Here is a 24,388-nt window from a genome sequence, read left to right as displayed (position 1 = left end):
AACCAGCCATGACTCGGCCCCACATAGCAACGCAGCGTGCACGCACACAGCTGCGCCGCCTCGGCCTGTGCAACATCTGTTTTCTCACTCTGTGCCAGAACATGCTCACCCTTTTAATTATGACCTCCACATATAACACAGTCCCTCTCAGAGTGGTGAGAGTCATGCTGGGGGAATTCAGGCCAGGTTTGATTCAATTTGCCAATTGGAATAAATCTTTCAAACCAAACCTGATCACCCACGTCTTAGCTATAGAACGCTTTGTTGCTGGAGCTGTGGTGTAGAGATCTGAAGATGGTTTGAAGATGGAGGTGCAGGGCAGTGTTTGAGCACCATGCCCAGAGGGGTGAGGGAGGCGCCAGCCTACCAGGCCACCTAGTCATGAGGCCTGTTTCCTGCTTCATGAGGGAGTCTATTAATGCACACATCTTCTTTTAAATCTGTTGGGAGGACAAGAAGCCCGTCTACTGTAAAAATAAATCGCGAATGTTCACAGGCAGTATGGAGTTACATACAGAACCTCGGTCCTTAACTGTGCCCCGCCCGTCTCCACGATTAAGAAAATACGAAACATTTATTCTTATCTGGAACGAAACACGTTCCTGGGAATGTCTTATTATTTTTGCCAACTTTCATTCACGCCAGTATAGATTTTTTCTCTCTCCTCCCCTGATGGCCCCCAACCTCCGTTGTCTCCAATCAGACGTTCCTGGTTGTCCTTATAAATGAGTGCATATGTCCGCAGGTTATGACTCGCCACCTCCACATGTTGCAGCTTTACGGTTGTAGGTCTGCCACTGTGATTGCACTGGTGCCTGGATCAATTTAGCTGGAGGTGCTGTGAGCTCCACCAGCAAATGCTGCAGGATTGGTACCTTACTGCCAGCAGTGCAGCTGACACGGGTGAGTGTTTTGGTGAGTGTCAGGTAAAAAGGTGAGCTGTGATGGGCCTGTAAAGAGTTTCCTGCGTCTCGCGCCTCTGATCATGTCCAATTTCATCACAAAACAGCCTAGCTAGGCATCCTGCTGCACCTCCAAACTGTGCGTTTTCTCTGGACATTTGTAGTAAAGTATCTCAACATTAAATAAAAATAATCGTTATTCTGCTGGTTTAGAAACTAAATAGTCTATAATAAAGTAGTTAAGTCTAATGTTTTTAGGATTTTTGCAAGAAATAGGGTTTCTGGATGGCCCTGAAACCTACCTTTGTTCTTTTTTAATGTTATTCTCAAATCAATTTGTATAAATTGCCTCCATTAAACTTGTTCAAGTACTGAGAGAGATTGCTATCACAGTAATTACTGACAATGACTCATTATGCATAAGAGCTACGAATGTTTAACAGGGGAGAGATGTGTGAGATAGACTGGAGTTTAGCCTGGCTGTGACCTCTGCTCCAAGGCTCAAGACTGAACTTTTCTTTCACCACATTTCCACAAGAACTGCTGGTTTTACTGGAGACTGGCACAGGTTCTGATCCAAGGTTCCTTTTCCTATATCTGGATAAGTTAGTCTGGGAAAGAAAAACGGATTAGGGAAAAATATTTGTGCTTCCATCCGTCATCCATCCATCCATCCATCCATCCATCATCCATCCATCAATCCATCGTCCATCCATCCATCATCCATCCATCATCCATCCATCCGTCATCCATCCATCAATCCATCATCCATCCATCCGTCATCAATCCATCATCCATCAATCCGTCATCCATCCATAAATCCATCATCCATCCATCCACCATCATCAATCCGTCATCCATCCATCCATCAATCCGTCATCCATCCATCCATCATCCCTCAATCCATCATCCATCAATCCGTCATCAATCCATCCATCAATCCGTCATCCATCCATCATCCCTCATTCCATCATCCATCAATCCGTCATCAATCCATCCATCAATCCGTCATCCATCCATCCATCAATCCGTCATCCATCCATCCATCCATCATCCCTCAATCCATCATCCATCAATCCATACATCCATCATTCAATTCAATTCAAAAATACTTTATTAATCCCAAAGGGAAATTAAATGTTGTTGTAGCTCATATTATGAAGGTTTCTTCAAAGAGAAGTTGTAGATGCTGATGGCTGTGGGCAGGAAGGATCTCCTGTAGCGCTCCGTCTTACAGCAGATCTGAAGAAGCCTCTGACTGAAGACACTCTGTTGTTGTAGGACAGTCTGATGAAGAGGATGCTCAGGGTTCTCCATAATGTTCTTCATTTTATGAAAAATCCTTCTTTGTACAATGATCTCCAGAGGTTCTAGAGGAGTCCTTAGAACAGAACCAGCCTTCTTTATCAGCTTGTTGAGCTTTTGTAAGTCCCTGGTTCTGATGCTGCTTCCCCAGCAGATGATGGCAGAAGAGATCACACTTTCCACAACAGACTTATAGAAGATATGCAGCATCTTGCTGCAAACACCAAAGGACCTAAGCTTCCTCAAGAAGTACAGTCTGCTCTGTCCCTTCTTGTAGATGGCTTCACAGTTGCATCTCCACTCTAGTCTGTTGTCCAGGTGAACACCGAGGTATTTATACTCCTCCACCACCTCCACTTCTTCTCCCATGATAGAAATAGTTTTTGACTTATTCCTGTTTCTCTTAAAATCTACAATCATCTCCTTTGTTTTAGTCACATTCAAAATGAGATGATTGTTTCCACACCATGCCACAAAGTGGTCCACCACCATCCTGTACTCAGCTTCTTGTCCATCTCTGATCCACCAACAACTGCAGAATCATCTGAGTATTTCTGCAGATGACAGGAGTCTGTCTTGTACTGGAAGTCTGAGGTGTACAGAGTGAAAAGGAATGGTGAGAGTACAGTCCCCTGTGGTGCTCCTGTGCTGCTGACTACCTGGTTAGACTCACAACCCTTCAGTCTCACAAACTGTGGTCTGTTTGTCAGGTAGTCTTTGATCCAGGAGATTGTTGAGGCCTCCACCTGAGTCTTCTGGAGTTTCTGACAAAGAAAAACAGGTTGGATTGTATTAAATGCACTGGAGAAATCAAAGAACATGATCCTCACAGTGCTGCTGGCTTTGTCCAGATGACAGTGGGTTTGTTGAAGCAGGTGTATGATGGCATCTTCAACTCCAACTCCACAGCGATAAGCAAACTGAAGGGGGTCCTGATGGTTTACTGTTTGCTTACTCAGGTGGGCCAACAGGAGTCTCTCTAGGACCTTCATGATGTGAGATGTCAGGGCAACAGGTCTATAGTCATTGAGGACTGATGGGTGAGTTTTCTTTGGTACTGGAACAAGACAGGAGGTCTTCCACAACACCGGAACCTTCTTCTGGGCCAGGCCAAGGTTGAAGAAGTGCTACAGAATCCCACAGAGCTGCTCTGCACAGACCTTCAGGACTCTAGGGCTGACATGATCTGGACCTGCAGCCTTATTCCTATTCAGTCTCTCCAGTTGTCTCTTCACCTGACTTCTTGAGACACACAGGAGGAAGGGTGAAGCAAAGGGAGCATCAGCATCTTCTGATATGGTTGAAGGCAAACATGTAGAAGCAGAAGGTTCTAGGGCTGAGGTGGAAGATAAAAAATTTGAGGTGTTACTGGACAGCTGTGGGTCCTGTCAGTCAAAGGAGGATGAGATGTCTGTTTGGCTGTGAGCAGGAGAGGAGGATGCTGAGCTTGTTTCTGAACTGAACCTATTGAAGAATGTGTTCAGTTCATTGGCTCTGTCCAGAACTCCATCGGTCTGATCATCCTTCTGCTTGAAGCCTGTGATCTTCTTCATCCCAGTCCACACATTTCTGATATTGTTTTGCTGGAGCTTGCTCTCCAGCTTCTTCTTGTACACCTCCTTGCTGTCTCTTATCTTGACTTTAAGTTGCTTCTGTAAACTCCTCAATAATTCTCTGTCTCCCTCTCTGAAGGCTCTTTTTTTCTTGTTAAGCAGGTCCTTCAGGTCACTGGTGATCCAAGGTTTGTTATTGGGGAAGCATCTCACGGTTCTGGTGGGGATGGTGGTCTCCACACAGAAGTTTATATAGTCGGTTACACACTCAGTCATGGCATTGATGTCCTCTTCGTGTGGCTGGCACAGTGCGTCCCAGTCTGTAGCCTCAAAGCAACCTTGCAGAGCTTCTTCAGATTCCTGTGACCATTTTCTCACAGTCCTCTTTATTACAGGTTGCCTGTGAACAAGGGGCTTATATTTCGAGCAGAGAAAAACTAGATTGTGATCTGATTTGCCTAGATGAGATCTTGCTGTAGAGATGTATGAGTCCTTGACATTTGCATAAAACAAATCCAATGTTTTGTTTTCTCTGGTAGAGCAGCTGACAAACTGTTGAAACGTTGGAAGTGTAGCAAAGAGTGAAGCATGGTTAAAATCACCAGAAATTGCCACAAAAGCATTGGGGTTTTGTGTCTGTAGCTTAGCAACAACTGAGCTGATGGCATCACATGCAGTGTTGGCAACAGTGGAAGGTGGAACGTAAACTGTTGCCAAAATAACACTGGTGAACTCTCTGGGTAAATAATATGGACAAAAACTTACTGCCAACAGTTCAATATCTGGACTGCAGAGATGACACTTCACAGTTACATGTCCTGGATTACATCATCTGTTGTTCACAAGTACTGCCAGTCCACCTCCATCCTCATCCATCCATCCATCCATCATTCATCAATCTGTCATCCATCCATCATCCATCCATCCATCCATCCATCCATCCATTCATCCATCCATTCATCTCTTTGTTACAGTCTTTGGTTTTTGCAGGTTCCACATTTATAATTGGACCACTGTAGACATATCTGCCATTAAAACATATTAAGGTTTTGCAGTTTATTTCACAGATGGATGAAGAAGTCTGGAAATATGATTGTAGAAAATTAAGGGATTCTAACATGAAAGGCCTGTTAATGAGGGAACGTCATATTCTAGTCCAGACTGCATCATCTCATTATGACTCATAATGAAGTCACCATCATGTCTTTGTGTGTCTGTTTTGTCCCCATTCAGTATCCCGATTCTCCAGCCCAAGGTTGACACCCCGGCTCAACAGGAAGAGGGCGCTGTCCATCTCGCCTCTGTCAGATGCCAGCATTGACCTACAGACCATGATCCGCACATCACCTAATTCTCTGGTGGCCTACATCAATAATTCTCGCTCCAGTTCAGCCGCCAGCAGCTCCTATGGGCACCTTTCAGTTGGAGGAATCAGGTGTGGGTCTTAACAAGCTCAATAAACAGAGAGACACACAGAGTTATAGGAATGCAAATACTGTCCAAAAGTCACCATCAGTTCCTAGTTTCTTTAGATTTCCCTTCCCAGGAGCCAGACTTCCTTTAAGTTTTTAAAGTTGTCTTAGTCTGTAGTTCACCAGGTTTCTGAAGATCTTTAAAAGTTGTTTTTGGCTGGTCCTTGTGACTACTGTTGGACAACCACAACCTTTCTGTATAAATTCATCTTAGCAAATTTTTAACCCTAACCGTCATTTCAATCGTCTCAATCTGAATGTTCTGTTAGATAACTTTGTGTCCCTGTTGCCATGCAGCCCAACATTCAGCTTCCCCCATCCTATCAACCCCGTGACCTACCAGCAGCTGTTGTCCCAACAGAGACCCTTGAACGCCTTTGGCCACACACCTCCTCTCCTTCAGCCATCGACGTCCTCCTTCTCTGCACGCCAGCACGCCGTCACTGCTTCGTCCATGTCTTCACACAACTTGAACTCAGAGGTGAACCAGGTAGGACCAGGAGCATCTGCAATCATGATTTTTACACTTGAATATTAGTCACAGTTCACTTTGACTTGACACCTAAAAGCCGTGAGCCATGAAGATACGAAAAGATTTCAGGGGTGACTTTTCAATCCATTGTTCCTGCAAACCAGTAATTCTCAAAGTGTGGGGCTTGTCCCTTAGTGGGGATGTAGAGTCATAACATGGGCCTGAGAACCTTTCTGATATTTATTCAATAATTATTTTTTGTAGGTTTTTTTTACTAGTTGAACTAATATATCATTTTGTCAAGTTCTGACTTGTTTCAACGTAAACACTCATCTAACCAATGTTTCCATGGCAACAGGATGAGGTGCAATAAGGCAAGAGGTGTTGGTCCCATCCATGTGGGTGGATAATTTAGGAACCAAAAATCTGAATCAGAATCAACTTTATTGCCAAGTTCGTACATAAAAACAAGGAATTTGACTATGGTACACCTTGCTCTCTGGGTTTTTAAATATATTCTCCGAACGTCCACCACCATTTCCACAGTCTTGAGTGGGTTGAGTTCCAGGTAGTTCTGACAACACCAGTGTATCAGCCAATCCACCTCCTGTCTGTATGCAGACTCATCACCGTCCTGGATCAGTCCAATGACTGTGGTGTCATCTGCAAACTTCAGGAGTTTCACGGACGAGTCCACTGAGGTGCAATCATTTGTGTACAGAGAGAAGAGGAGTGGGGATAGAACACACCCCTGGGGGGCACCAGTACTTATTGATCTGGATCAGGAGAAGATGCTCCTCAGTCTCATCTGCTGCTGTCGGTCCGTCAGGAAGCTGTTGATCCACTGACAGGTGGAGGCTGGGACGTTGAGCTGGGCGAGCTTCTGGTGGTGGATGTCTGGTATGATGGTGTTGAAGGCTGAGCTGAAGTCTAGAAACAGGATTCTGGCGTACGTCCCTGGGTGGTCGAGGTGTTGCAGGATGAAGTGTAGACCTAAGTTAACAGCATCATCTGCCGACCTGTTTGCTCAGTAAGCAAACTGCAGGGGGTCCAGCAGGGGGCCTGTGATGTCTTTCAGGTGCTTCAACACCAGCCGCTCAAAGGATTTCATGACCACAGACGTCAGGACTACAGGCCTGTAGTCATTTAATCCTAGGATGGTGGGTTTCTTGGGAACCAGGATGATGGTGGATCGTTTGAGGCAGGAGGGGACCTCACATTTCTCCAGTGACTTGTTGAAGATCCTTGTGAAGATCGGAGCGAGTTGATTTGCACAGGCTTTCAGACATGATGGGGAGATGTTATCAGGTCCTCCAGCTTTCTTTGTTTTCATGCGCTGAAAGAGCCTGTTTACATCTTCCTCGGAGATCTTTAGTGCAGGCAGAGGATCTGAAGGTAGGGGGTTGGTTGCTTTATGGGAGGAATTTGTTCCTGAATGGGATGTGGAGGAGATGATTTGAGGTGTGAATGGCTTCTTGTTATGTCTGCAGTAGAAGCCATTCAGACGGTTGGCCAGGAGACGACTCTGTTCAGGATGGGTGGAGAGGCTCCTATAGGCAGTCAGGTTTCTCAGACCAGTCCATACAGCTGAAGTGTCACCAGTAGAAAGGATGTTCTTCAGCTTCTCACTGTAGCTTCTCTTAGCTGCTTTGATCTCCTTTGTTAGTTTGTTCCTGGCCTGCCTGTACCGCGCCCAATCTCCACTGCTGTGAGCTTCTTCCTTTTCCCTGCGCAGATTCCTGAGGTGTGGAGTAAACCATGGCTTGTTGTTCCCAAAGGTGCAGAAGGTCTTGGTCTGCACACACATGTCCTCACAGAAACTGATGTATGATGTCACCACATCAGTTAGTTGGTTTAAGTCAGTGGCTGAAGTTTCAAAAACAGTCCAGTATGTGCATTCAAAGCAGGCCTGTAGCATCTGCTTTGATTCCTCAGTCCACTTCTTAACAGTGTGAACCTTGGGTTTGGAAGCTCTTAGTCTCTGTCTGTAGGTTGGGATGAGGTGGATTAGATAATGATCTGAAAAACCCAGAGCAGCCCTGGTAACAGCATGATATGAGTCCTTTAAAGCTGTGTAACAATGGTCCAGTGTGTTTTTGTCTCTGGTGGGACACTTAATATGCTGTCTGTGTTTGGGGAGTTCATTTGAGAGGTTTGCTCTGTTAAAATCTCCCAGTATTATGATGAAAGAGTCCGTGTATTTTTCTCCAGGTCTGTAATCAGCTCAGCGAGATGTTTTTCAGCAGCAGAAGTGCAGCCATGAGGTGGAAAATATGAACCAATTATTATAAACGAGGAAAACTCTCTCGGTGAATAAAACGGTTTACAGATTATATAAAATGACTCCAGATCAGGACTACATGTTTTTCCAGCACTTTTACGTCTCTGCACCAACCTTCATTTATCTAAAAGCAGATTCCGCCTCCTCGCTTCTTCCCCGATAGCTCCACGCTGCGATCCACTCTGAACAGCTGGAAGTCCGGCATCAGCAGTGCTCGGTCCGGGATGTTTCCACTCAGCCATGTCTCGGTGAAGCAGAGAATCACTGATCCGCGGAGGTCTGAGTTTTTACCGGTGAGAAGAAGCAGCTCGTCCATCTTATTGTTAAGAGAGCGGACATTTGCCAGGTGGATTGAAGGCAGTGGTGTTCATAGTCCTCTTTTGCGGAGCTTTACCAGCACGCTTTCCCCTCCGACGCTTTCGGCACAGAATCCCATATAGAGCCGCAGCTTCACTCGCCAGGAGCTCAGTGAACCTCGGATCGATGAAAGATGGTGAAAAAAACCCAAGAGAGGACTCTCTGATGTTGAGAAGTTCCTCTCTACTGAGTGAGACCACAGGATTGTGGCTCGAAAAACATAAAAACACACAAAAACAAAGAGAGAGCGAAGCTCCGAGGCGGTCATCGTCGGCGCCATCTTGACATTTACAAAAATGCGACAGGTCCATGGTAACAAGATGTTGCATGCACTCCCTCGGTCTATTTCATTTTATTTTTTTTTTCAGACGTTTTTTATTACATATATATATATATATAAATCCCTCTGACCACTGTGCAGGACTTGTATATGTCATTCCCAAGATGAATTGATGCTGTATTGGCCGCAAAAGGAGGCCCTACACCATACTGATAAATTATTGTGGTCTAAAACCAGGTGTTTCAGTTTTATTGTACAACACCTGTATGTAACAGTGTCACATTGACTAAATTAGAATATGGGTTCATCCGAGGCTTGTTTGTCAGATTAAAAGCACACTTTTGAAATACCAACTATTAAGCAGTTATTATACATGTTCTTCATTAAGCCCATGTTTCAGTATTAAAAATGTATTTTTTTTTATTGGTCTGATGTAATATTCTAATCTTAAATGTCATGTTTTTATTTATGTGGAATTAATCCATATAATGTGTTTCACTTAGAAAATTCAGCTACTGTAATTTATAAAATGTTCAATAATATTCTAATTTATTGAATATAACTGCATATATATGTCCATGTCCCTACTGTCTGTTGGTCCATCATCTCCCAGACATCTCCTCTGGAATAACATCAGGCATCTTCTCTGCTCAGTAAAGTCTGTGCGTATCTCTGGATTGTAGAGCTGGATCAAGGTTCCCCAAAGCCATGTGTGGTTCTATTAGCTGATGATGAATAATGGTTCTGGATGCAGAACCATCTGAGAGATCAGAGCTGTTAGGTTTAGATTTGCTGCCTGAAATTCCTCCAGATCCTTTAAAGGTTTAATAATTATCTACACTGCAGAGGAGGAAATATGCTAATTCCTTTACATCTTTCTTTATCAGTTTAATGATTTTCACAAATGTTTGATGCTGAACATCTTTGCGTCTCAGAGACTCAGACTGTCATGGATCCATCTTCTGGACCAAGTGAGGATTACAATCATCTTTTTGTAATCCTAACATCAGTATTTCCTTTAGGTAACTCGCTCTGAATTTCCCCATCTCAGGTCAGAACTATGCAGCTCCATCTGTGTCACTTCCTACTGTCTCCTCTCTCAGCTTTCTGTGTACACTGCAGCTACTCGTTATGTAAACTTCCCTCTGAGAGAATCTCTTGGCCTCACACCAACATCAGTGCTCTCCAGCTTGGTACCTGTTGACACTCACCAGTAGAATACCAGCTTCTTCTGCATCCTTTCAGATGCTGAATCTCTCTCAGAAGAACACCTCCAGTTTAGTGCAGCTTTATTGGCACTGATGAGAACCATATTCTCACTCTCTAGTTGTGAGCCTGTTGGATGAAAGACGTAGCGTCTGGGTGGGATTAGAGAAACCTCCAACGTTGGACCTTCTCCAATAAGCTTCAAGACATTTGCAGCTCTTTACCTCCCCTTCCTTCTGTCTGCATTAGAGATTTAAAAGGCTGTCGGAGTCTTTGTCTTTGTGTCGTGTTCAGAGTCACTGGGTAGATCAAAGCCACCGCCCCCCAGCCCCTTTTTAATGCACACAGACTCCAGCCCAGCATCTGGCCCAATCTCTAACAAGGGCAATAAATCTTCTTCTTTCATATTTTCATGAAGCTTCTGCGATCACACAGAAGTCTAAACTGCTTAGTCTTGCGGCGGCGGCTCCCTGTCTGACTTATGTCAAACGGGGCTCTTCATATCTTCTTTCAGTTTCTAGTGATTTAACTCCCCTTTGGTGCCCCTGTGCTTTTACAATAGTTGCATCATCTGAGAAGGATCTGGTGCTGATGAGTGGAAGGAGTTATACATGCATAGAAGGATGTAAATTAAATGAAAGGGAACATTGTGGACTCAGAAGCTCAGGATAACAATAGAATACCAGGTAAATGGATTGGTTGAGTCCAAGTCCATCAACAATCAAAGCACTACGTCTGAAGGTGCTTCATGTGTACCCATCAAGCTGATGAGATATCATGTCTCAGAGTACTCAGGGTCATAACACATCTGCAGATTCCAGCCCAAAGGTTGTTGCATAGATTCATAGTTTCAGCGTTGGAGTCTTTCGGAGGCTGCTTGCTGTCAGCCCGAGTGCAGAACCCCAGCAGCATTATGTCTGTGATTCTAGGCCCGAGAAGGGTACCACTGTTACTCAGGGGCCAGTGTTTTATCTGATTCAGACCTACCCTCCAGGTGTGGCAATGCCTTCCTCCTGCTCTAAACTCAGGATCCGAGGGGTGTCGAGACTTGTCTACCTTTAAGCTGCTGACTCTCAGCTCTGTGGCTGAACCAGGTGAGGAATCCTGGACAAGCTCCCAAGAAGCTGCGACTAATATGAAATGGAAAAATTTATGAAGCAGAATCAGACAGCCAGAGTATGCACACAGATGCGAAAAAGGTCATCTCTAACCAAACAAGGACTGCTCACCATTACAGAACTTACAGAGCCTAGATGGTCCAAATACAGTTCTCCCTGCTAAATGTATTAAGAGCAATGCACATCAGAAGGGTAAGATGCATATGAAAATACATATTCCTTCCTATGGGACTACCATCACCAGCTGCATCTGGTTACCGGCTGACGCTCTGAGACAGCGGTACCAGCCATTTATTTAGAAACGCTTCTGATAAAACTATCCAAGACCCGGGTCCGCTCATCTGTCCAGCCACTTCAGCACAACGTGTCTAATGCTTGTTCAAGGTTCCAATATACTGAACAGATGCCCCGTGGTAAACCTGATGTGCTTTCTTCCCACTCTTCCATAGACCAGTACATGGTTTGTCGATGCCAGTCATCTGAATCTTTTTTATATCCTTATCTGGCTTCATGCTTTTGTTTTGTGTTGTTCAGAATGCCAGCGGAGATCCTGCAGTCAGCAGCACCGTCAATCCATTAAACACCAAGAGAACAAAGGTGAAAACTGAAGCAGAGGGTCCAGTTTCTATTTCACCGTCTTCTCAGGTAAAACACCTCAAATAAATATCTGACAAGCTGCTTGAATATTCCAAGATTCTTCACAAAAATGCACTGATGTCCTGGAGTCCAACTTTTACTCCAGTTACTGATTTGCCTCTGATTGACTGTAAGGAATTAATGAAGCTACAGCTTAATCTGGTATTTAAATGATCCATTTTATTGTGATTAAGGAAACTCAGATAAAATGATTCCCCAACATACTGACAATAAGTCAGAATAAAGTGATTCTTTTCATTTGTGCACCATAAGCAACTGTTGTTTCGCATCAGGATCATGGAGGGGGGATCCTGGACCTGAGTGAAGATCTGGAAAAGGATGAGTGCAAACAGGAGCCTGAGGCTGTATATGAGACCAACTGCCACTGGGAGGGATGCACCAAGGAGTATGAGACCCAGGACCAGCTAGTTCATGTGAGCTTGTTCTTCAGATGTTTGCACTCCTTCATGGATGTCTTTAATTGCATTTCAGTCCAGTTTTCAGAGCAGTGCTAGTTCATACTACAATTCATCTTCAGTCTTTTTCTAGAACAAGTAAACATAGTCAACTGGTTGAGCAGGTTAGAAACATGAAGGATCCCATTATTGCTCATAAAATAGCAGGTAAAGGCTCTTTATATGAACTGCATAAATGAATCAAATGAAACATTTATGGCTAATAGCTGATTTTCTCATTATTATCAAAAATGATGGAAACAGTATTCATAAACAGATTTAAAACAGCAAAATGTTTTTTGAAATTGGTCAAATTATCCAGTCGACTCCCAGTTCATATTATGTATTTAATTTAAACCTCTTTTTATCATTCACTCAACCTAACTGTGTTGGAAGTAAAGTAGACTGTATTGGATTTCATGTAAGCGGATCTGAACCGGGTCCAGGTGTAATCCTGGTCAGATGGACCCCCTTGATTGGCTCCTTTTGATTTAGAGGAGCAGAGGCTCTCCTCTGATCCCCACTGGATGATAGAGCTCCTCACTTCATCTCTAAAGCTGAGTTCAGCCACTCTACAGAGGAAGCTCCATTCAGCTACTTGTATCCTGGCATCTTCCAATAACCTGGCTTTGGACTCAGAACTGCATAAACTGAACTGATCCACATTCAATTCAGTCATACAATAGTTCTGCTTTGTCCAGTTCAGTGCAGTTATTTACAGTCCATGAATGAAACCAGTTCTACCAAATTAAAGTGAGAAGATAAATTCAGTCCAAACTAATTACAGCCTAGTTCCAGTGAATTTAAATCCACCCAGAGCCTTCACGGACCTTCAGGAGAACTCCTACCCCTGATGTCAATAATCTCCAAATGACACTATTAGAACCTGTTTGTTGTGAAGGGAACAGAAACTGGTGTGTTTGTCATTAAATATGTGTTAATTGGGTCCAGTCAGAAAGTCGTTCAGTGACGGATTCCTTCCTGTTTGGTTGACACGTGCGATGTTAATGAGCCAAATTCAAGCCCAAATCCTGCAGCTGTGACATCCTACCCCAAAAAGCTCTCAGTCTCGTGACATCTGACCCCTAACCTCTTGGTCCCAGCAACACCCCCAACCCCTTCAGCCCCAAGAGGCAGCCATAAATCCACTGTCAAGCAACAACTCTCACCTCATAGATTCTCATGATGAACCCATACCCCTCCTCCTTCTGACTGACTGGCAGCCTCCTCACAGCAGCAGCAGCAGGAAGGAAACGTGTCAGGTTCAGATATCTACAGACCTGCGGGGAGGGGGTCCACAGGATGTTGTGGGATGTTAGAAGTCAGAACCGTGGTTCTGTTTACCTCTAGTCCTGAGTAACAATATGGGCCAGCATTAAATTAGCCATAAACTCATTTTCTGAAAGAGATTGAGAGGAAATAAACTAAACCTGAATAAACCTCAAGTTACTTTTGTGTCTTGAGGTTTATTGGCCCAAGTGTGTGGCCCAAATATGTTTAGGCCACACACTTGTTTCTAGTCCTGCTTTTGCATCCATAACAGATCCCAGCAGAATCACCGACTGCAGAACCTTTTCACAGGTGAAAGTGGATCGTTGTGGGCTTAGATGTCCTAAGGAGGTGAAGTGTGGATATGTGGATAAGCATGTTTGTTCAGAAGCAGACTCAATTCATGACTGTAGTGATTTTAGATTCGACTTGACGAAATCACAAGACTTTGGACTCAACTGGGACTTGAGACGGTTAACTTGGCGATACTTTATATCTTACAACAAACATAAACTGTTACAGTTACAAAACTGCAGTTCAAAAAAAAAGTTACAAAAGATTGGCACCTGGAGCAAAATCCAGCCCACTATGCGCCTCGGACGTTTTACTAGGATTTCCTCCATGTGTTACAGCGACATGGGTTCTGCATGTCCCGTGTTGTTCGCCTGCTTTTCTTCTGCATCCTCTGACAACAGCAAAGAAGCCTATGGGTGCGACTGGCTATAGAAGTTCTTCCTGTAACCAGTGGGTTGCTGGCTCGAACTCTCGCTCTATTCGTGTCAGCTGTTGTGTCCTTGGGCAAGACACTTCACCCCAAGGGCGTTGTTTATTTACTGAATCATTTACTTTTGTAAAAGGAGTCAAGCTAATTTTGACTTCCTGTTTTAGAAATTCATTCTAATGCTTTTACTTAACTTTCGTGTATTCTTTATACTCCACAGGTTTTCTGCATCAGTTCAGCAATTAACAAAAGGCTTACTTTTACTTCATTTTTTTTCTAACACAAAACCAAATATTTAACATTTTTAGAGCACCTTCATGTTCATGAATGCTGCATTGTGGTGTTCCAGGGGCTTCGAATGGATTAATTGTATTTCAATTCATTTCAATGAGGAAAATGGATTCCACATATGAATAATTCCAGATAAAAGCTCCATCGTGGAACAAATTAACTTATAAAGTAGAGGCACCACCAGGGGCGTCTTTAGAGGGCTGGTCAGAGGGCTTAGTGGAGCCGGCCGATTGTATGACAGCCTCACTTCTGTCAGTCTGTGTAAGGGCAGCTGTGGCTACAATGCAGCTCACCACTGTCAGTGTGGGAATGGGTGGATGATTGTCATGTAAAGCACTTTGAAGGCTTGATAAAGCGCTATACAAGTACAGGCCATTTAACATTTATGGAGGTGGTCGTCCAAATAGTAGAAGTAAAAAGCTTTGCAGGGCATGAGACAAATTGTCTTTTAATACAGGCCATTTACCAAACATGTCAAGGCTCTCTTAGCAACGTTTTAAATGCAGGCAGAGCAAAGTGGAACCAAAGTCAGATTTCTTGTTTGTGTGCACAACTTGGCCAATAAAGCAGTTTCTTTTTCCTAACTGCAAGCATAAAGACAGAGAGAGTGAGGCAAGTGCTGCCAAATTGTTCTGGCACTGTGTTGGGTGAAGGGCCCAGTAAAAACATATGGGCTGAGAGAGGCAACAACATGTGGCATCCTTTCAATGTAAGAGTGATGAGGTAATGTTGCCATTAATTGTTATTGTTAGCTAAATGGCTACTTTAGTTTTTTTACTTGCAAACTAAATCATGGAGACTAAAAGTCATTAAGAAGGCAGATTCTCATTTAGATATAAAACGATGACAAATTTAAATAAGGTGGTCATAACTGCAGTCTGCTAACTTTGCAATAATAAAGTTATTTGGTATAATTTCTCATATTTCCTTTATTGAAGTGTGAGTATCCAGTCTTCAGACAGCAGAAAATATCTTCAAAAATCAGTCATATTTCAGAAATCAAATCAATTTTATTGGCCAGGTTTATGAGCACAAACAAGGAATCTGACTTCTGTTTCCATCACTCACACTGTACATCAGCGTCAGACCAAGCAACAACCACAACGTGTAAAAAAAACATGGAGCAGGATGTACGAGTGTGTGTTTTGTTTTTTTAATGTTTATAAGAAGAAGAAAGGCTGGTTGTGATGGAGCAAATATGCTAATTTAGTTCCAGCAGAGGAGCAGACTACTCAGCCTGTGAGGTGTTCATGGTGTCCATTAGAGAAACAGCCTGGCTGTGGGGGCTGGTTTTAGTGAACAGTGCTCTGTAGAGCCACCTGAAGGTAAACGCCTAGACAGTTTGTGTGCAGGGTGTGTGGGGACAGCAGAGATGTTAGCTGCCCTTTTCCTGACACTTGACCTGTATAAGTCCTGGATGGAGGGAAGGTCAGCCCTGATGATTCTCTCTGCAGACCTGATTGTTGGTTGCAGTCTGGATGGACCGAACCAGACTGAGATGGATGAAGACAGGACAGACTGAATGATGGCAGTGTAGAAGATGACCAGCAGCTCCTGTGGAAGGTTGGACTTCTTGAGTTGCCTCAGGAGGTACAGTCTCTGCTGGGCCTTCTTCTGAACATTGTCCATGTGGGAGGACCATCTCAGCTCCAGAGATATGGTGGTTCCTAGGACCCTAGGGACCTCAGCGGTTCCTAGGGTCCGCTGAGGTCCAGTTATTAGTGTAGAGGGAAAAGTGGAGTGGGGAGAGAACACACCCCTGTGGGGCGCCGGTGCTGATGGTCCTTGTGCGGGAGAAGATGCTCCCCAGCCTCACCTGGTGCTGCAGGTCCTTCAGGAAGCTGGTGATCCACTGACTGGTGGAGGCTGGGACGTTGAGCTGGATGAGCTTCTGGTGGAGGATGTCTGGTATGATGGTGTCGCAGGCCGAGCTGAAGTCCACCAACATGATCCTGGTGTATTTATACGGTGGAATAAATTATTTGATTCTTTTCAATGATCAGAAATTATTTATGTTAGATCATTTAAACAGGTTTATACAGGTATAGCTGGTTGACAAAGAGACTATTTTTATCTTGAAATCAAATACATTTTTATGTTAATATCAAATACATTTCTTCAATTAGTACAGATTTTCTGATTATTTTACAATTTGGATCCTCTTGTTGGTTCCTCTGGCAAACTTAAACGCCTTTTAAATATTTATATATACATTTTAAGCATATTACTCAAAACTGATAAAATTACATATTTGGTCAAATAAGTTGTTTAATTTCAACGTTTAGGACTCTAACTCGACTTTGACTTACATGTCTTACTGGAGACTGGGCCGAATAGACAACCTGATGACTTGGGACCACCTCTAGGCCAGTGTTTGAATCGATTAAATGCTGAGAAATATCAGCATGTACTCGTAACACACAGAGCACAAAACGTTCACGTTGCTGCAGAACTCGTACTCGTCGTCTTCCGCTTATCCGGGACCGGGTCGCGGGGCAGCAGACTCAGGAGAGACACCCAGACGTCCCTCTCCCCAAACACCTCCTCCAGCTCCTCCGGGGGGAGCCCAAGGCGTTCCCAGGCCAGCCGAGAGACATAGTCCCACCAGCGTGTCCTGGGTCGTCTCCTGGGCCTCGTTCCAGTGGGATGTGCCTGGAACACCTCCCGAGGAAGGCGTCCAGGAGGCATCCGGTATAGATGCCCGAGCCACCTCAACTGGCTCCTCTCGATGTGGAGGAGCAGCGGCTCTACTCCGAGCCCCTCCCGGATGGCCGAGCTCCTCACCCTATCTCTAAGAGAGTGCCCGGCCACCCTACGGAGGAAGCTCATTTCAGCCGCTTGTATCCGGGATCTCGTTTTTTCGGTCATGACCCAAAGTTCATGGCCATAGGTGAGGGTAGGAATGTAGACCGACCGGTAAATTGAGAGCTTCGCTTTTTGGCTCAGCTCTCTCTTCACCACAACGGACCGGCACAGTGCCCCCATTACTGCGGCAGCCGCACCGATCCGTCTGTCGATCTGCCGCTCCATTCTTCCCTCACTCGTGAACAAGACTCCGAGATACTTAAACTCCTCCACTTGAGGCAGGAACTCCCCTCCAACCTGAAGAGGACAAGCCACCCTTTTCCGGTCGAGTACCATGACCTCGGACTTGGAGGAGCTGATCTTCATCCCAGCCGCTTCACACTCGGCTGCGAACCGCCACAGCGCATGCTGTAGGTCTTGGCTAGAGGGGGCCAGCAGGACCACGTCATCTGCAAAAAGAAGAGACGAAATCCACTGGTCCCCAAACCAGACCCCCTCCGGCCCTTGGCTGCGTCTAGAAATCCTGTCCATAAAAGTTATGAACAGGACCGGTGACAAACGGCAGCCCTGCCGGAGTCCAACATGCACCGGGAACAGGTCCGACTTAGTGCCGGCAATGCGGACCAAACTCATGCTCCGCTCGTACAGGGACCGGATGGCCCCTAATAAAGGGCCCCCGATTCCATACTCCTGGAGCAACCCCCACAGGGCATCATGAGGGACACAGTCGAATGCCTTCTCCAGGTCCACAAAACACATATGGACCGGTTGGACAAACTCCCATGAACCCTCGAGCACCCTGTAGAGGGTATAGAGCTGGTCCAGTGTTCCACGGCCGGGACAAAAACCACACTGCTCCTCCTGAAGCCGAGGTTCGACTATCGGTCGGACTCTCCTCTCCAATACCCTGGCGTAGGCCTTACCAGGGAGGCTGAGGAGTGTGATCCCCCTGTAGTTGGAACACACCCTCCAGTCACCCTTCTTATGAAGGGGGACCACCACCCCAGTCTGCCAGTCCAGAGGCACTGTCCCCGACCGCCACGCAATGTTGAAGAGGCGTGTCAACCATGACAGCCCAACAACATCCAGAGACTTGAGGTACTCAGGGCGGATCTCATCCACCCCCGAAGCCCTGCCACCACGGAGCTTTTTAACCACCTCGGTGACTTCAGCCTGGGTGATGAAAGAGTCCAACCCCGAGTCCCCAGCCTCTGTTTCCACCACAGAATGCGTGATGGCAGGATTGAGGAGATCCTCGAAGTACTCCTTCCACCGCCCGATAATGTCCTCAGTCGAGGTCAGCAGCTCCCCACCCCCACTGTAAACAGTGTTGGCAAAGCGCCGCATGGTTTGCCAGAATCGCTTCGAAGCCAACCGGTAGTCCTTCTCCATGGCCTCATCGAACTCCTCCCAGGTCCGAGTTTTTGCCTCTGCCATCGCCCGGGCCACAGCACGCTTGGCCTCACGGTACCCGTCAGCCGCCTCAGGAGTCCCACAAGCCAACCACAACCGATAGGACTCCTTCTTCAGCTTGACAGCATCCCTTACTGCCGGTGTCCACCACCGGGTTCTGGGATTGCCGCCACGACAGGCACCGCAGGACACCCTTATGTTTGAACATGGTGTTCGTTATGGACAATCCATGACTAGCACAGAAGTCCAATAACAAAACACCACACGGATTCAGATTGGGGAGGCCGTTCCTCCCGATCACGCCTCTCCAGGTGTCACTGTCGTTTCCCACGTGGGCATTGAAGTCCCCCAGCAGAATAATGGAGTCCCCGGGAGGGGCACTATCCATCACCCCTGACAGGGACACCAAGAAGGCCAGGTACTCCGTACTACCGCTCGGCCCATAGGCCGAGACGACAGTCAGAGACCTATCCCCAACCCGAAGACGCAGATGCAACCCTCTCATCCACTGGGATAAACCCCAACATGAGACGGCTGAGCTGGGGGGCAACAAGCAAACCCACCCCAGCCTGCCGCCTCTCCCCGTGGGCCACTCCAGAGTAGAAGAGAGTCCAACCCCTCTCAAGGAGATGGGTTCCGGAGCCCACGCTGTGCGTGGAGGCGAGCCCGACTATTTCTAGTCGATATCCCTAGACCTCCCGCACAAGCTCAGGTCCATCCCCCCAAGCAAAGGGAGATATTCCACGTCCCTAGAGCCAGCCTAAGCATCCGGGGATCGGGCAGCTGAGGTCTCCACCTTCGTCCTCCACCCAATCCTCTTTGCACCGGTCCCTCACGGTTACCCCTGCATGTGGTGGGCCCACTGGGGGATGGCCTCGCGTCTCTCGTTCGGGCTTGGCCGGGTCCCGCGAGGAGCAACCCGGCCACCAGGCGCTCTCCAGCAAGTCCCAACCCCAGACCTGGCTCCGGGGTGGGATCCCGGCTCCGCCGTACCAGGCGACGTCACGTGCCTCGATGTTTTCGTCCTCATGAGGGATTCTTGAACCGCTCTTTGTCTGACCCATCACCTAGAGCCAGTTTGCCATGGGAGACCCTACCAGGGGCATTTAGGCCCCAGATAACATAGCCTCTAGGATCATTTGAGCACTCAAACCCCTCCACCACTTTAAGGTGGCGGTTCAAGGAGGAGCAGCAGATCGGATTTTGTTAAATGGAACCGAGTTTATTAGCTCACATTAGATTAAGCTACATTTTATGTATCGTTGGGTGACAATAATACAGTTTGGTACAATGGATCTGCAAAGTTCATCTGCCCTGTATCAGTGGATCAGGCTGTAGGTGGTGGTATCATGGTTGGGGAAGATTTCCTTGGCACACTGAGCCCCTGAGTGCCAACTGAGCATCATATTAACCCAACAGCCTACCTGAGTGTTGATGCTGACCATCTTCATCCTTTCATGACCACAGTGAACCAAACTTCTGATGGTTCCTTCCAGCAGGCTTATGCTCCATGTCACAATGCTCAGACCATCTTAAACTGGTTTCCTGGCGCAGCGCTGATGGTGTAGGGGCAAAAGCGCACGACCATATAAGGCTATATTCCTCAAAGCAGCTGTCCCAGGTTCGAGTCCTGGACCTGGCGACATTTGCCAGTGTCTCCCCCTCTTTCCTGTCTGCCTTCTGTCAAAGGAAAAATACAAAAATAAAGACCAATAGTGATGAAAACATATCTTTAAAAAAACTGGTTTCCTGAACACAACATTGAGTTGACTAACCTCCAATGGTCTTCACAGTCACCACATCTCAGTTCAACAGAGCAGCTTTGGGTGAGGTAGAGCAGAAGATTCTCATCTTGGATGTTCAGCTGGTAAATCTGCAACAAGTCTATCACATCAGTATGGAGTAGAACCAGGGTGGTTCTGACACCTTGTTCACGGAATAATTAGGACAGTTCTGAAGGCATCTAGGTGTTAGCTTGGTGTATCTAATAGAGTGGCTGTTGAGCCTGAAAGATCAAAAATGATTTATTAAAAACTAATTTTCATCAAATAAGGTATTAAAAAGAGACACATGACGAGTTGTAAGAGCACCCCAGCAGCTAACCCTTAGCTGCTAACATTACTAAAGTTGGCTTCTGCAAAGTTTCCTATTGGTGCTAAATTAAAGGGCCATTTCACAGTTTTCATGAGTCTAAACATTTCCAGTCTCTCCAATCTTCTGACTGATCAAACCTTAAATGAATGATCCCTGTTTAGAGATTCTTTAAAGAACACTTTGAGATTTATGTTCGTAAAACACAAAGAGCATCTTCAACCTTTTGTTAAGGTTATACCTGGTGTATACCTTTTAAATTAAGACAAGCAAGAAAACACAACATGAGGGTTGGTCAGAGCTACTTTAGTCGTGTATATTTCATTAAAAATGAAAAAATGGTGAATAGTTCAAAATTAGACATGAAATATAGCAACTTAGCTTGCTGGATGAATGAACAGAGACAGGAAGCACAACAGACCTGGTGGTCACCTTCATCTTTTCAGCTTTATAGTGTGAGCAAATATAGAATTTTAAAGATCCTGTAAATATCTTAACTTCTAGCTCCAAACCATTGTGGAAGAATAATTTACTGCTAATTTATGTGAGGAGTAGTTAGATGTTTGAGCAATATTTGAAGAATTTAGACCAAAATACTAAGGAAGAAACTCAACTTTAAATGTTTTCATATTAAATAATTTAGTCCCATTTCAAATCAAATTGATCTCCATTTACTATGATATCAGATGTCATTTAGAGCAGTGAGAAGCATCCTTTTCCTGATTCCTTTTCAGCTGGATCATGAGGAAGTTCCTCTTCCTTTAGAAAAGTGAAGACAAACACAGACAGCCTGAGAAAACAAACCTTTTATAGCTGGGGTCTCGGGTTGACAGAAGCATTCAAACAGTCTCCATTGATGCACAGATGGACTGCAGACATAAAGGACCGAAGATCTTCTGCTGGGACAATAGTTTGATGTAACCAACACCAATTCAATTCAATTCAATTTATTTATATAGCGCCAATTTACAACACATGTCGTCTCAAGGTTCTTCACAAAAGTCAGGTTCATACATTCCAATTAATCCTAATCATTGATCAGTTCAGTCAGATTCAGTTATTTATTCAGATTGGATAAAAAGTTTTTCTATCTAAGGAAACCCAGCAGATTACATCCAGTCAGTGACTTGCAGCATTCACTCCTCCTGGATGAGCATGTAGAGACAGTGGACAGTCACTGGCGTTGACTTTGCAGCAATCCCTCATACTGAGCATGCATGTAGCGACAGTGGAGAGGAAAAACTCCCTTTTAACAGGAAGAAACCTCCAGCAGAACCAGAACCAGGCTCAGTATGAGCGGCCATCTGCCACGACCAACTGGGGGTTTGAGAGAACAGAGCAGAGACACAAAGAGAACAAAGAAGCACTGATCCAGGAGTACTTTCTATGGGAAGGAAAAGTAAATGTTAATTGATGTAGCTCCTTTAGTCGTTTTATCTAGAAAGAAAGAACAGATAAACTCTGAGCCAGTTTTCAAGGTTAGAGTCTGAAAGAGAGCACATAGAGTTAGTCACAGTAGAAGCTCAGTCAGTAGCCATGTCTAGGAGAGAGAAAGGGTTAAACACTACAAGACAGGACTATGTGGATCATCTGTAGAAGGTGAGCATTAAGTTGTTGCCAGCAGAAGCTCGGACGATGCCCTCTTCAGGAAGGTGTTACAGGTAGACACAGAGCCAGGCCAGGTGTAGCTTCTAGGAAGATAAAAGAGAGAGAATATAAAGTTAAAAGCTGAAATAACAGCAAATAATGCAAAATTGGAGAGTAGTGTGAGAATGTAGCGAAGAGGGTGAAAGTGGTCATTATGTCCTCCAGCACCCTAAGCCTATAGCAGCATAACTACACAGATAGTTCACTTAACAGATTAAGTGATTGACTAAGCAATTTCTTTTTTAAAGACTCCGGTCCAAAGACGACAACTTCTGTCTTGTCTGAATTTAGAAGCAGAAAATTTAAATCATCCAAGTTTTTATATCTTCAAGACATGCTTGTAGTCTATCTAACTGGTTGGACTCATCAGGATTTATGGATAAGTAAGGCTGAGTATCATCAGCGTAACAGTGAAAATGTATCCCATGCTGCCTGATAATTTGACCTATTGGAAGCATATATATAGTAAAGAGAATTGGCCCAAGTACTGAACCCTGTGGTACTCCACAATTAACCCTGGAGTTTAAAGATGATTTATCATTTACATGAACAAACTGGAATCTGTCAGACAGATAAGATTTAAACCAGCCTAGCGCTGTTCCCCTGATCCCTACAGCATATTCCAGCCTTTCTAAGAGAATATTATGGTCGACTGGATCAAATGCAGCACTGAGATCTAACAGAACCAGAACAGACACAAGTCCATTATCTGAGGCCATAAGAATATCATTAGTGACTTTCAGCAGAGCTGTTTCAGTGCTATGATGAGCTCTGAAACCTGACTGAAACTCTTCAAACAGGTCATTGCTGTATAAATGTTCACACATTTGATTAGCAACTATTTTCTCAAGAATTTTAGATAAGAATGGAAGATTGGATATAGGTCTGAAATTTATTAAATCATCTCGATCAAGCGAAGGTTTCTTAAGTAAAGGTTTAATTACAGCTAACTTAAAAGCCTGTGGTTCTGATCCATTTACTAAAGATAGATTAATCATATCTAAAATGGGGCTGGTAATCAGAGGGAACACTTCCTTAAATAATTTGGTTGGGATTGGGTCTAACATACAAGTTGAAGGTTTAGATGAAGCTAATATTTCTGATAACTCAGGAAGCTCCACTGGATCAAAACAGTCCAAACACAGATCAGGTTCTGCTGTTATTTCCAATGTTGTCTCACTTACTGAGGATGAAGTAATCATCTTCAGGAGTATGTCAAAGATTTTATTTTTATTAGAATTAATTTTATTTAAGAAGAATCCCATAAAGTCATGATTGCTAAGAGCTAAGGGAATGCAGACACACTCAGGATCTGACTGGTTGCTTATTCATGTTTATGACTGCATCATGTATTCAGAAAGGTCGTGATGATTGACCAGAGCTGGTTTGTCTACTCAGCACATCAACAATGACCACATCCACGGAGAGAAGAAGGAGTTTGTGTGTCGCTGGGAGGAGTGTTCCCGGGAGCAGAAACCCTTCAAGGCCCAGTACATGCTGGTGGTCCACATGAGGCGACACACTGGAGAGAAGCCGCACAAATGCACAGTAAGAAGCTGCAGCACTCCTTCTATAGGTAGTGCTGGCTGCAGAGTCAGTATGCCACAGCAGCAATAATCTCAGGTCTTTGTTGGCTCCATCTCCACTGTAAGGATGTCTGCACATGTAAACATCACTAACAGAAAAGCTTGCACAGCACTACCAAACTGTACTGAGCAGAACTCCTGGTTCAGCCCACATTTCCCTCCAAGCAGCCAGACCTTCATCGCTGATAATGGTCTTGATCAGTTGATCTTCAGGCTTTCTGAAGATCCTTCTTCAGGGTGGCTGCTGTTTCACTCAGTTTTAGTCGAGTACTTGGGTCATAACCTGTCTGAAAATGCTCAGGTACTGGACTGATAATGATTGAAAAAGCAGCAACAGTCAATCTGGAGGTAAAAATATTAATGAAATGAGATTTAGATTTTGCTGTGTTGTCTGTCAGTCTCATGAACCTGTGCAATCTAACATCTGGCCAGAACCTTGAACAAGTACTGATTGTTTCACATCATGTTTTTCCTGACTAAAAGCTTTGGTTTATTTTATTGAGATTTTCTGCAACAAACCAACACAAC

The 24,388-nt window shown here is 44.9% G+C and overlaps 1 protein-coding gene across 2 annotated transcripts in view; it reads left to right on the top strand.

The window, feature by feature from the left end:
- The window catches only part of gli2a (GLI family zinc finger 2a), a 141,078-nt gene that overhangs the window by 103,693 nt on the left and 12,997 nt on the right, over positions 1 to 24,388 (top strand). For both annotated transcript variants that reach the window (XM_047370959.1, XM_047370958.1), the window contains 5 exons: positions 4,994 to 5,195; positions 5,530 to 5,722; positions 11,481 to 11,591; positions 11,876 to 12,016; positions 23,673 to 23,822. In XM_047370959.1, the coding sequence (XP_047226915.1) occupies positions 4,994 to 5,195; positions 5,530 to 5,722; positions 11,481 to 11,591; positions 11,876 to 12,016; positions 23,673 to 23,822 (797 nt within the window). The remainder of the gene's footprint in view (positions 1 to 4,993; positions 5,196 to 5,529; positions 5,723 to 11,480; positions 11,592 to 11,875; positions 12,017 to 23,672; positions 23,823 to 24,388) is intronic.

Source organism: Girardinichthys multiradiatus, chromosome 7 (assembly GCF_021462225.1).
Source record: "Girardinichthys multiradiatus isolate DD_20200921_A chromosome 7, DD_fGirMul_XY1, whole genome shotgun sequence".
Classification (NCBI taxonomy): domain Eukaryota; kingdom Metazoa; phylum Chordata; class Actinopteri; order Cyprinodontiformes; family Goodeidae; genus Girardinichthys; species Girardinichthys multiradiatus.
This window is presented reverse-complemented; position numbering and strand designations above follow the sequence as displayed.